A 12,870-nucleotide genomic window follows, 5' to 3' on the forward strand; every position below is an offset into this window, starting at 1 on the left:
TACTCAAATGTTATGATCACTTGCAAAATTTGATTTCTCATGCTGGTTTAATTATAGCTCCTGACAAAAGTCAGACTACTACTCCTTACTCCTACTTGGGGACTTTAGTAAATGACACTACCATTGTGCCACAGAAAGTAACCATACGTAGGGATCAATTGAAAACATCAAATGACTTTCAAAAATTACTAGGGGACATTAATTGGATATGATCTGCTCTAGGCATTCCTACCTATGCCATGAGTAATCTATTTTCTATCCTTAGAGGAGATTCTACTCTCACTAGCCCTCAACAATTAACAAAGGAGCTGAGACAGAGTTACAGCTGATTGAGAAGCAAGTGCATAAGACTCAAATAAATAGAACAGATCCAGAGAAGACCCTAGATTTGCTAATTTTTCCAACTCAGCATTAACCTACTGGTGTTATTGTCTAACAGCAGGACTTAGTAGAATGACTTTTTCTTCCACATACTAATTCATGGACTCTAACTCCTTATTTAGATCAAATCGCTACTATGATAGGAAATGGGAGAACTTGGATTGTTAATTTACGTGGATATGATCCTGGAAAAATTATTGTCCCTCTCACGAAGGCACAAATACAGCAAGCCTTTATAAATAGTCTTACTTGGCAAACTCATTTAGCTGATTTCATGGGTGTTCTTGAAAATCACTTTCTGAAAACAAAATTATTTCAATTTTTGAAATTAACTAATTGGATTCTCCCTAAAATTAAATTTAAACCAATTGAAGGTGCTGAAAATGTTTTTACAGATGGGTCTAGTAATGGTAAATCTTCTTATTCTGGTTTGAAAGGTAAAGTTTTTCAGACCCCCTATACTTCAGCGCAAAAAGCCGAGCTCGTAGCTGTAATTGAGGTATTGACTGCTTTTATTATGCCTATTAATGTGATTTCTGATTCTTCATATGTGGTTCATTCCACACAATTAATTGAAAATGCTCAGTTATGATTTGATACAGATGAACAACTGATGACTTTATTTACCCAATTGCAAACCGCAGTAAGGAGTAGAATGCACCCTTTTTAATATCACTCACATTAGGGCTCATACACCTCTTCCAGGACCTTTAACTGAAGGGAATCAAATGGCTGATCGCCTAGTTGCTACTGCAGTATCTAATGCCAGACACTTTCACAATTTAACCCATATTAATGCCTCTAGTCTCAAATGCAGATACAGCATTACCTGGAAAGAAGCTAAAGCTATTATCCAGCGATGCCCAACTTGCCAAATGGTGCATTCCTTATCTTTTACAGGAGGAGTTAATCCTCGAGGATTGGAACCTAATTCTCTTTGGCAAATGGATGTCACACATGTTCCCTCGTTTGGGAGACTAGCTTACGTACATGTATGTGTGGACACCTTCTCTCATTCTGTCTGGGCTACATGCCAATCAGGGGAGTCTTCTGCCTGTGTTAAGTGTCACCTTTTGCAGTGATGGGCGTTTCAGCTTCTATTAAAACAGATAATGCCCCAGGCTACACTAGCCAAGCTCTAGGTACATTTTTCTCTATATGGAATATTAAACACATTACTGGCATCCCATATAATTCTCAAGGACAAGCCATAGTAGAAAGAATGAATCTCTCCCTAAAATTACAATTGCAAAATCAGAAATGGGGAAACTAGGACCATGGGACACCACATATACAATTGAATCTAACATTATTAACTCTAAATTTTTTTAGCTTGCCTAAAGGCCAGATGCTATCAGCAGCTGAACAGCATCTACAGAAACCAGCTACAAAAAGAGAAGCAGAACAACTGGTTTGGTGGAGAGATCCGACAACAAAAAGTTGGGAAATAGGTAAAATAATAACTTAGGGTAGAGGTTATGCTTGTGTTTCTCCAGGCCAGAACCAGCAGTCGATTTGGATACCATCAAGACACCTGAAAACTTTATCATGAGGCAGATACCCAGGAAGAGGTTTTGGGCGGATCCCAAAGACCCACCGGTGGCAGCGTTGTCCAAATTGACACTGAGGAGGACCCCAACTGTCAAAAGCAACACGTGTCGAATGCAGCCACCTACCTGGGGACAGATCAAGAAGCTGTCACAGATGGCGGAAGAAAACCTGAGGAAAGCAGGACAACCAGTCACAATGAGTAATTTAATGATAGCAATGATAGCAGTGATCACCATTGCTGTGAGCATTCCTTTAGCAAGGGCTGACACAGAAAACAATTATACTTATTGGGCATATTTATCAATGTTGGCTGGCAATAATGCCTGGATGTAATCACTCTATGGCACAGTTACACATGCTTTCTGATCTCAGTATTTACCATAATAAATCTGCTCCTATAATTGAGGCATACCACCCTCAAAAACCTATTTATAAACAGAATTGGACCTGGCCAGAAATAATGAACATACTTGTTTGGGAAGATTGCATTGCAGAACAGGCAGAGGGGCTGTGCAATGATTCCTATGGAATCATTATTGGTTGGTCCCCTAAGGGGATGTTTAGCTTGAATTGCACCTCTCAGTCTGTGTGCCATGGCCACACTATGTTCAGCTGGTCTAAACAAAATGGTCATATGGTAGAAATAGTAAGAAATATGGCAAGAGTTCCTATTATTTGGAAACATGATGGTATAGTGGCACCTCAACCTCAAATGATATGGACCGCTGTAAGAGCTAAACATAAAGATTTGTGGAAACTATTAATGGCTCTTAAATAAGATCAAAATTTGGGAAAGAATGAAAAAGCATCTAGAAGAACACTCTACAAACTTGTCTTTGGATATTGCAAAATTAAAAGAACAAATGTTCAAAGCATCCCAGGCACACCTGACCTTAATGCCAGGAACTGGAGTGCTTGAAGGAGCTGCAGACAAATTAGCAGCTATTAACCCATTAAAATGGATAAAGACACTTGGAGGCTCTGTGATTTCAATGATGATTGTGCTTTTAGTCTGTGTTGTTTGTCTTTGTATAGTCTGCAGATGCAGACCCCAACTCCTGTGAGAAGTAGCTCACCATGACAAAGCTGCCTTTGCTTTTATCACTTTGCAAAACAAAAAAGAGAGACATGTTGGGAACAGGCCCCCAAATCTGGCCATAAACTGGCCCCAAAACTGGCCATAAACAAAATCTCTGCACTGTGACATGTTCATGATGGCCGTGATGCCCACACTGAAGCTTGTGGGTTTACTGGAACGAGGGCAAGGAACACCGGGCCCACGTAGGGTGGAAAACAGCTTAAAGATGTTCCTAACCACAAACAATAGCACGAGCAATCTGTACCTTAGGACATGTTCCTACTGCAGATAACTAGCCAGAGCCCATCCCTTTGTTTGGCCCATCCCTTTGTTTCCCATAAGGAATACTTTTAGTTAATCTATAATCTATAGAAACAATACTTATCACTGGATTGCTGTCAATAAATATGTGGGTAAATCTCTGTTCGTGGCTCTCAGCTCTGAAGTCCCCTGATTTCCCACTCCACACTCTATATTTCTGTGTGTGTATCTTTAATTCCTCTAGTGCCACTGGGTTAGGGTCTCAACGACTGGGCTGGTCTCGGCATGTTTCTTCTTAAATAAATGTTGGTTGCAGTCGCATGTGTCTTGGGACGTTTTCTCCAGAAGTAGATCACTAGATGAAGGGGCATATGCCGGTAATGTATTAAGGACATACTTTCAAAGACTCTGTAAGGTAATATAGGAATTAGGAAAAAGCAATGGATGAAACCATGTAAGTGTGTGGTCTCAGGCAAGGCCCCATTGGACTAAATAAAAATTTCCAGAAGATCAATGAGGAAACTGATGGCTTCATGAAACCATTAATCAAGATCAAATAAAACAAAAGTAATTACATGGGACTAAATGAATTGATGAGAATCATGTTATGACTTTTTTCTTTTTGACGTTTTGCTGATTCTTTTAATATTTTATTTTCCAGATTTAAAAAAAATAACTTTTTTTCTTCTAAGCTATCCATAGGTTACAGCAATTTGGTAGTCCTCACAATAACAAAGACATGGAATCAACCTAAATGCCTATCAATGGTACACTGAATAAAGAAAATATGGCACATATACACTATAGAGTACTACACAACCATAAAAGAAAAGATCATGTCCTTTGCAGCAACATGGATGCAGCTGGAACTAATCTTAACTGAACTAATGCAGGAACAGAAAACCAACTACCACATGTTCTCACTTATAAATGGGAGCTAAACACTGAGTACATATGGACACAAAGAAGGGAACAGCACACACTAGGGCCCACTCGAGGGTGGAGGTTGGCAGGAAGGTGAGTACTGAAAAACTACCTATAGGTACTATGCTTATTACCTGGGTGATGAAATAATCTGTATACCCAGCCCCCGTGACATGCAGTTTACCTTTATAACAAACTTGCACATGTACCCCAATCCTAAAGCAAAAGTTGAAAAAAGTCCAACCTGAGATTCTTTATCAAAAGTTCCAACAAAGCAAACTTAAGAAGAACATATATGGTCAATTACTAATTTTGCTGTACTTACACAAATAATCAGGCTGGGTTTGATGAGGCTAAACTCGTTTTACAAACAAGTTAGCCTTACTCTACTTATTTTTGGTAAAAGTGGGAGTGACTATAGAGAAAAAAATTATGTTTCTGAAGAAAATTATAATACACCTGTTTTTAGAGTGTAGCTCTGTTACTTGTTTTCTACTTTTTATTATCTGTCTACAGAATGGACTGGATCCTGAATTCTTCTAGTGTCCTACAATACGTGACTATAATTTCCCAACTAGGAACAAAAACTGCTTTGTTCCAAAATGTACCATTGGGCTAATTATTGAACTAGCCTTCTCTTGTTATGCCAAAGAATGAAATATGAATTACCTGGCAGGGTTCATGACTCCAGTTTTGCCACATTCGCCAGATATCTTTTTCCCTGGCTAGGTGTCAGCACTAATGAATACATGATTTAGAAATTTGTGTTACCCTAGGTATCCTTGCAGGTTTTACTGCAAAGGCTATTATTGCCCCACAGCATTCATTAAATTCTCTCACTAGAGTCCAAGACAATAAAATTGCCATCAATTATCTATTAGCCAAAAAAGGAGGTATTTGTGCTTATTGCTAATACTAAATGTTGTGCCTGTACAAACTACTCTAGGGATGTTGGGAACCAATTACACAAAGTAAAAAAGCCATTTGGCAACAACAGGTTTCACTCAGTCCCCGTGATTATTAGATTTACTTAGTTGGTTGCCTTCAGGCCTATGTTCATGGCTCAATGCTATTATGCAAACTGGAGTTATTGCTGTTATTTTTATTCTGTATTATTCTTTTTTAAACTTTGTACCTGTTGTCTGTCAAATTCCTGTAGAAGTACAACTCCTAACAGAATAATGCTGGCCTAGCACTTAGAAGTGACAGCCAATGCCCATGGAACTGATAAAACTGAATTTGCCAAGGGACTTCAGGTAGACTTAGCCTGAGAGCCACTCCTTACAAACCTTCTTGTTGCTTAAATGTGGATAAAAGGGTTTTGACACTGACTTGTAGTAGCTGGTCATCTCCCCAAGACGTTGGAGCAGACCAACAAGGACAGGTCCATCCCAGCATTGAGGGACAATTGAACTTAATCTCAGAACAGTTGATCAGCAATTGTTTCAAAGAAAGATCTTGATCAAAAGGGATAAAGGTGAAAGTTATTAATAGCAAAATGAAGTCGCTTATGTTTAACTCTAATAAAATGAAGCCAGAAGGCCATGAAGGAGGCATGCATATATTATATCTATAAATACCACAGAAATATCAAAAAATACCACAGAAAAATTTTCCAAACTGCAGCTTGCTACACAAGTCACACAAGGACAGCTAGCCCACAAGGATAGTTAGGTACTCACATAAGAACACTTGTCTGACACACTGTCACCACAGATAAGCTGACACCAATTCCTACACTAAGCCCCCACAACAAACATGCTCTTTGTTTAAAAACAACTTATGTGTAATTCTCTCATTCTTTGAAACTTCCACTTGCCCCAACTTCTTCAGATGCACATATAGTTCACTATAGCAGGTATATCCCAGATTATAATCCTTCTGCTATTCCCAAATAAACACTTTCTTTGGAGGGGCTATCTCTCTGTGTTGTTATTTTAAACTGACAAAACCAATAAGAAATTGTCATTATTAATTAGTTTCATTTCACATCTGGTTTCTAAAATATTTATTTATTTTTAGAGATAGGGTCTTGCTATGTCACCCAGGCTGGGGTGCAGTGACATGATAGGAGCTCACTGTAGCCTCAAATACTTAGGCTCAAGTGACCCTCCTGTCTCAACATCCTGAGTAGCTGGGAGTACAGGCATGTGGTACCACACCTAGTTAATTTTTTAAAAACCCTTTTTTAAGAGATGGAGGGTTGGGGGTGCCTCTTGCCAAGCTGCCAGGCTGGTCTCAAACTTCTAGCCTCAAGTGAGCCTCTGACCTTGACCTCCCAAAGTGCTAGAATTACAGGCATAAGCCACCATGCCTGACCAGGTTTCTAAAGTTTTTAGATTGAACTCTGTCTCCTGTACTTGGAAGACTCGTCCCTCTAGCAGAAATCTGGTATATAAACACTGGAAACATTGTGAAATCATTCTCTGCTTTCCAACTTGTGTCAAAGCTACATGGGAAAGAATTGTCAAAGAAGGACAAATATTTCTGCATTTGAAACTCCTCAAGATTTCCATCACATGATTTCATGTTTTTTCGTTTTGTTTTGTTTTTTTTTTTTTTAGTTTTTGAGACGAAGTCTCGCTCTGTCGCCCAGGCTGGAGTGCAGTGGCGCGATCTCGGCTCACTGCAAACTCCGCCGGCCAGGTTCATGCCATTCTCCTGCCTCAGCCTCCCGAGTAGCTGGGACTACAGGTGCCTGCCACCACGCCTGGCTAATTTTTTTGTATTTCTTTTTAATAGAGACGAGGTTTCACCGTGTTAGCCAGGTTTTTTTTTTTTTTTTGAGAGTTTTTTCCATTAACGTAAATACTTAGATTTCAAAATGCAGAAGGTAAAAATAATTTTTAATTTTTCTATTTTCTGATGGTACATTACATCCTTGAGAAACTGAGAAAAGATGAGCCCAGCTGTGTGGGTGGAATGAAAAGCAGGGCCAAGGAGAGGTGTCATGTAAATTTTGTGTAAATCAGAGAAGATAGATAAAAAAGAACATGCTAAATTAAGTCAATATTTCAAAATTAGGTTGACATTCCCATCATGTACATAGTGGATTGTTCATAATGTTTACCTCATTTTAAGCCCCTTATCCTCTTCCATTTGTGTAGTTCTTATTTCTCAAATTTGAAGAATGGCCTTTCCTCCCCTCAGTCAGGTGTTCAGATGGATAATAAAGTGTGGCTCCAACAGGAAATTACGGAATAGAGTAACAGGTATCAATTAGAGTCGCAGTAACAACTGCTGCTGAAAAATTAGTGGAGAAACCTGGTAGGGCCCCCAAATAAATAAACTATGCTATGACAAAATTTCCAAAAATAGCCCTAGGAAAATGAAAATTAGACAGTTGGAGAAAGCTCCACAAAAGAAGGGATAAACACCAGGTCTTACTCAATTTTGTAACCCTTTTGCCTAATAGTGAATTTAGTATGTACTAGGCATCCAACACATATTTGCTTAATAAATCCATACTTTTTCTGTGACTATGTAACTGTGGATTGAAAATTTTTGAATTTAATATAAGCTAAACACTTCATAAATATTTCTGGAGTAAATGAATTAATTCTGTAACTTGGAAAGGAATATCAGCTTTTTTTGTCAAAAGTTAATTGATCACAGGGGATTTTAATTTTGTTCATGATCTGTGTTAAAGGGATTAGCTTTGAGGTTGGCTAAATGTTACCTGACAGGTTTTATTTTGTTTGGTTTTTAACCTCTTCTCAGTAATTTTTGCAACATAGCCATTGGGAAAATTGATTTCATGGTTCTTCTGAGAATCCTAATAAAGCGTATTGTGCTGGGATGATTATGGTGTCACAGGGTAAGAAAATAACTTCTGCCAGTATTTTTAGTTGTTTGGTACTAGTGCATATTTGATGGGATATATTGTAAATTCAGATTCAGAAATAGTGTGTAATTGTTGAACTAGTTACTATTACCATTGTTAATCTTGGAACTGAATGTTAAATTGTTGCTAAAATTTATCATGTTACTAAAGAGAGTTTACCTCCTGCCTTTGACCTACTATTTAACACTTGATATATATGTGGTGACGTTCAATCATCACTATACAGAGGTTAGAAAAAGAATACCATGGGGTGCAGAACTCTGTGCTTTGGACTATCTTGTATTCTTTTTGCTTATTATATTTCTGCTCCCATCCCAGAAAATGTTGAAGAAATCTGGAAAGTAAGGGCCTTGGATGCTCTGATAAAAATAACTTCATTTACGGTAATTTTTTTTTCCCTAGGGAATGGGGATGTCTTGTTACAGTACATGTAAATTTTATTTCAGTTAGTATTTTGAGAAAGACTTAAATCAATCAAATAATATTAATATGTTTAATTTAATCATTAACATGTTTACTTAAATCTTACAAAGCAGGGGAGAAGATTCTTGCTGATAACAGTATATCTCTAAAGACAAAGATTATATATTATAATAAGAATAAAAGAAGTGGTACTGTCTAAAGGAAATTTGGGGGATTATTAAATCACTTGATTATGTTTGACATTTCTGCAGAAACCTAGTCTCACACATTCTTTAACAACTTACATGTATATAATTATTATGTTTTTACATTTTGATGTATATTTAGTATCTCTACTGTTTAATGTTTTTCTCTTTTCAAGTGGTTTTCTCAAGAACTCTTTACACTCTGAGTTATTGAGAATCCCACTGAGCTTTATTATATAGGTTATATTTATCAATATTAAAAGATGATGATAATTCCATTACAAATTAACACAGATGATATATTTTTATCAAAAGAAAATATATTTTTTAAAATAGGAAAAAAATAGTTATGATAGTGGCATTGTTTTCCATTATTCCTCTTTTTAATGTCTCTATGGAAGATAGCTGGATTCTCATATTTAGTCTGTTGTGATATCGTGTGTCATGTAGCTCCTGTATACTCAACTGTATACTCATGGGTGAATTAGATTTTTTTAAAAAGTCAGAAAGAGTCCTAATATTATGTGCACTTCCTGAATGTGTCTCAGAGACCCATAAGCATTGCAAGATCACACCTTGAGATCTGCTGCTCTTATCTAGCTCAATCTTAAATTGCTAGATTTTAGATTTTTTTTATGACCATGCCAGAATTTGAACTCAAATCTGCCATGTTGAAGATACCACACTCCTTCTCTCAAAACATGCTGGTATCTGGAAGCCTCATAGATAATAGTGATAACAGGAAACTAGGGAGAAAGCAGCAACAGACAATAAAAGATCACAGAAAAGAGAGCAATGCATGGGATATGAGGAAGAGGCTGCCTGCTATGCTACCTAGAAAAGATGACAGATTTCTCAAACTAGATACCTGAGGCATCTTCTATTCAAAGTCCAAAATTTGCTGAATGACCTCAACCTCCCATTTTTTTAATATTAATTGCTAATGTCTTGTCTTATTCACTGGACAACAGAGGGAAAGGTGTATGAGCAAGGGCCAGCCCTACAGTGACTGCTGTTATCTTCCCTGAATAGCTCACATATGTTTAGACTTTAGAGTGACTAATGCTTATTTCCTCAATGTAAGCACATTCTGCAACTGTAAGAATTTGACTTTTACTTTCTCAAATAAAAAATAGAATTAAGACATTGTACATCTAAAATAGAATTGGTGTTATGTATTTGTTTATATATATGTATTATATATACACACAATTAGAAAGAAAATATTGAGAAAGAATTCTTTTGATGATTATTCTAGTGATTGATCAACTTCCACTTGCTCGAGGGGTAACTGTTCTGTTATTGTCGTGACTAAATTACAATAACTCAAGTGATTCTTGGAGAGATGCTAATTTTTAAATATATGTCAGGGAAACTAATATTATGGTTCTTGATAAAAATGGTGTAGAAAAAAATAATACTCTGCAGTTACACATTCAAATTATATAGTATAAAGTAGGAGACAAACATGAGCTTTAAAGACAATAAGATCTTAGAGAGTTTATCTAATTCTTCAGTGGCTCAGTTTTTTCAACTGCAAAATGAGAAAGCTAATCAACAGGCTACAGTGTTACTATGAGAATAGGAGGGCATCTATCCCATAATACCATTTAATAATGTCTAGAATAGTTACTGATTATTATTTAATAGAGAGGTAGTCAGCATCTATTCCATGGGAGAAGCTGTGAGAGATGAGGAAACAAAAATTAAACTTAATTTAATTTAATAAAATTAAATTAAAATAAAACTAGCTATAGAAGTTAATTTTAAAATGACACATTTGCTAAATTGAAAGACTCTTTCATTGTAATTATCATTGACTAGGAATGAATATTTTATTCAAGAATATTTTCTATCCAATAATATTTTCAATATATATTAATAATATGGCTAAAATTTATTGAATACTTAATGATGTGCTTACTGTATTTTAATTTCCTTATAAGTATTATTTAACCTTTACAACTACACTTTGAAGGAGTCACTATTATTATAGTTATTTTATAGATAAGGAAAATGAGGTACGGGGAGTAAGTAAACCAGTCATGCATGTAGTTGATAAATTGAAGAATTAGGAATCGAACCCAGACAGTCTAGAGTCAGGCTCTGTAATTTTAAATCATTGTGCCAATTTCAAAATTTAATTTTAAATTGTCAGTAAAATTAGCTCTTTTGGTTGTATAGATCTTTGAGTTTTAACAAAGGTATAGATTCATATAACTGCCACCACAATCAAGATATGGAAACATAATCCCTCAAAACCATACTGTTCCTTTGTGGCAAACATTTCTCCACCCTTAGTCTGCTGTGATCCTTGATCCTTATGATCCTTAAGTAAGGATCCACTGATCCTTATATTTCCTTATAGTTTGCCCTTGCCATAATGTCATATAAATGGACTCATGCTCCATATGGCCTTTTGAGTCTGGCTTCCTTCACTTAGCATATTGTTTTGAAAGTAATCCATGTTGTTGAGAGGTCAAAATTTAAATCTTTTTTTTTTTTTTTGAGATTGGGTTCTCACTCTGTCACCCAGGCTGGAATGCATTGGCACAATGTCGGCTTACAGAAACCTCCACCTCCCAGGCTCAGGTGATCCTCCCACCTCAGCCTCCCAAGTAGCTGGGACCACAGGTGTGCATGTGGATTATGTGAATAACCATGCCTGGCTACGTTTTTGTATTTTTGATAGAGGTGGGGTTTCAACATGTTGCCCAAGCTGGTCTCAAACTCCTGACTCAATCTATCCTCCTGCCTTGGCCTCCCAAAGTGCTGGGATTACAGGCATGAGCTACTGGGCCTTAAATAATTTTTAAAGCTATATAGTGTTCCATTATACAGTGTATCACAGTTTGTCCATAATAGTCAGTTGAAGGTTATTTGAGTTGTTTCCACTTTGGGGTGGATATGAATAAATCTGCTCAAACATTCATATATAGCAAGCTTGTTTAACCTGTGGCCCATGGCAGCCCAGGACTGCTTTGAATGTGTTATAGACCTGATATAGGCTTTTGTGGGAAAAAGTTTTTATTTCTGTTCATTAAATACCTGGAACTAGATTTGTTGGGTCATATTATAAGTGTATATTTAATTTTCTAGGACCTGACAGTTTTGCAAGAGGCCTGCATGATTTTGCATTTATAGCACCAATATATAAAAGTCCCAGTTACTCGGCATCCATTCCAGTACTTAGTATTTTCAGGCTTTTTAAAATTGAATTTTCTTTGTAAAACATGAGGTGGACATGTTTCTATTGTTTCATTTCTGGATTCTCTTCTCTTTCTTTAATCTATCAGTCTAGTATTTGATAAATTCTGCACAGTATTAATTACTGTACCTTTTTAGTAAGTCTTGAAATCAGGTTGTATGAGTTCTCCAACTGTGTTCTCCACTTTCAAAATAAAGTTGTTCAAGTTTTTAAATACATTCGATGGTTTTTCTGTTTTTTTCACTCAGTTACCAAGTGGAGGTGTCCAAGAATAATTGTGGATCATCTATTTCTCCTTTTAATTCCATCAGTTTTTGTATCATGTATTTTGAAGTTCCTTTAATGGGTATTCATTTTTCATTAGTGTCTTTTTGGTAAATCATTTTTATCATTACGTAATATATGTCTTTATCCTTGGTCAGTTTTCTTGATCTGAAGTCTACTTTGTGTGATGTTATTATAACCACTATAGTTTTCTATTAATTGTTGTTTGCATGTTATGTGTTTTATCCGTTTACTTTTCAATAGTTGCTATCATTATATTTAAGATGAATTTCTTTTTTTTTTTTGAGACAAAGTCTCTCTCTGTCACCCAGACTAGAGTGCAATGATGCAATCTCAGCTCACTGCAACCTCCACCTCCTGGGTCCAAGTGATTCTCCTGCCTCAGCCTCCCGAGTAGCTGGGATTACAGGCGTCTGCCACCACACCCGGCTAATTTTTGTAATTTTGGTAGAGATGGGGTTTCACCATGTTGGTCAGGCTGGTCTCAAACTCCTGACCTCAGGTGATCCACCCGCCTTGGCCTCCCAAAGTGCTGGTATTACAGACGTGAGCCACCACACCCAGCCGAGATGAATTTCTTATAGATAGCATATACGTCATGCATTTGAGTAGATAAAAAAATTCTTTTATAAAATATTTCTCTTTCAACTGATGTGTTTATATTTGATATAATTTTTGATATGGTTGGAATTAGTTCTATAGTTTCATCATTGTATTCTGTTTAAGCCCT

At 36.6% G+C, this 12,870-nt stretch overlaps 1 protein-coding gene across 1 annotated transcript in view; it reads left to right on the forward strand.

The window, feature by feature from the left end:
- Positions 1-8,277: 8,277 nt before the first annotated feature.
- Positions 8,278-12,870, forward strand: part of LOC129033807 (arylacetamide deacetylase-like 2) — a 37,677-nt gene continuing 33,084 nt past the window's right edge. The window contains exon 1 of the mRNA XM_054482840.2: positions 8,278-8,422. Within this exon, the coding sequence (XP_054338815.1) occupies positions 8,285-8,422 (138 nt within the window). The 5' untranslated portion in view covers positions 8,278-8,284. The remainder of the gene's footprint in view (positions 8,423-12,870) is intronic.

Source organism: Pongo pygmaeus, chromosome 2 (genome assembly GCF_028885625.2).
Source record: "Pongo pygmaeus isolate AG05252 chromosome 2, NHGRI_mPonPyg2-v2.0_pri, whole genome shotgun sequence".
In the NCBI taxonomy this organism is placed as follows: Eukaryota; Metazoa; Chordata; class Mammalia; order Primates; family Hominidae; genus Pongo; species Pongo pygmaeus.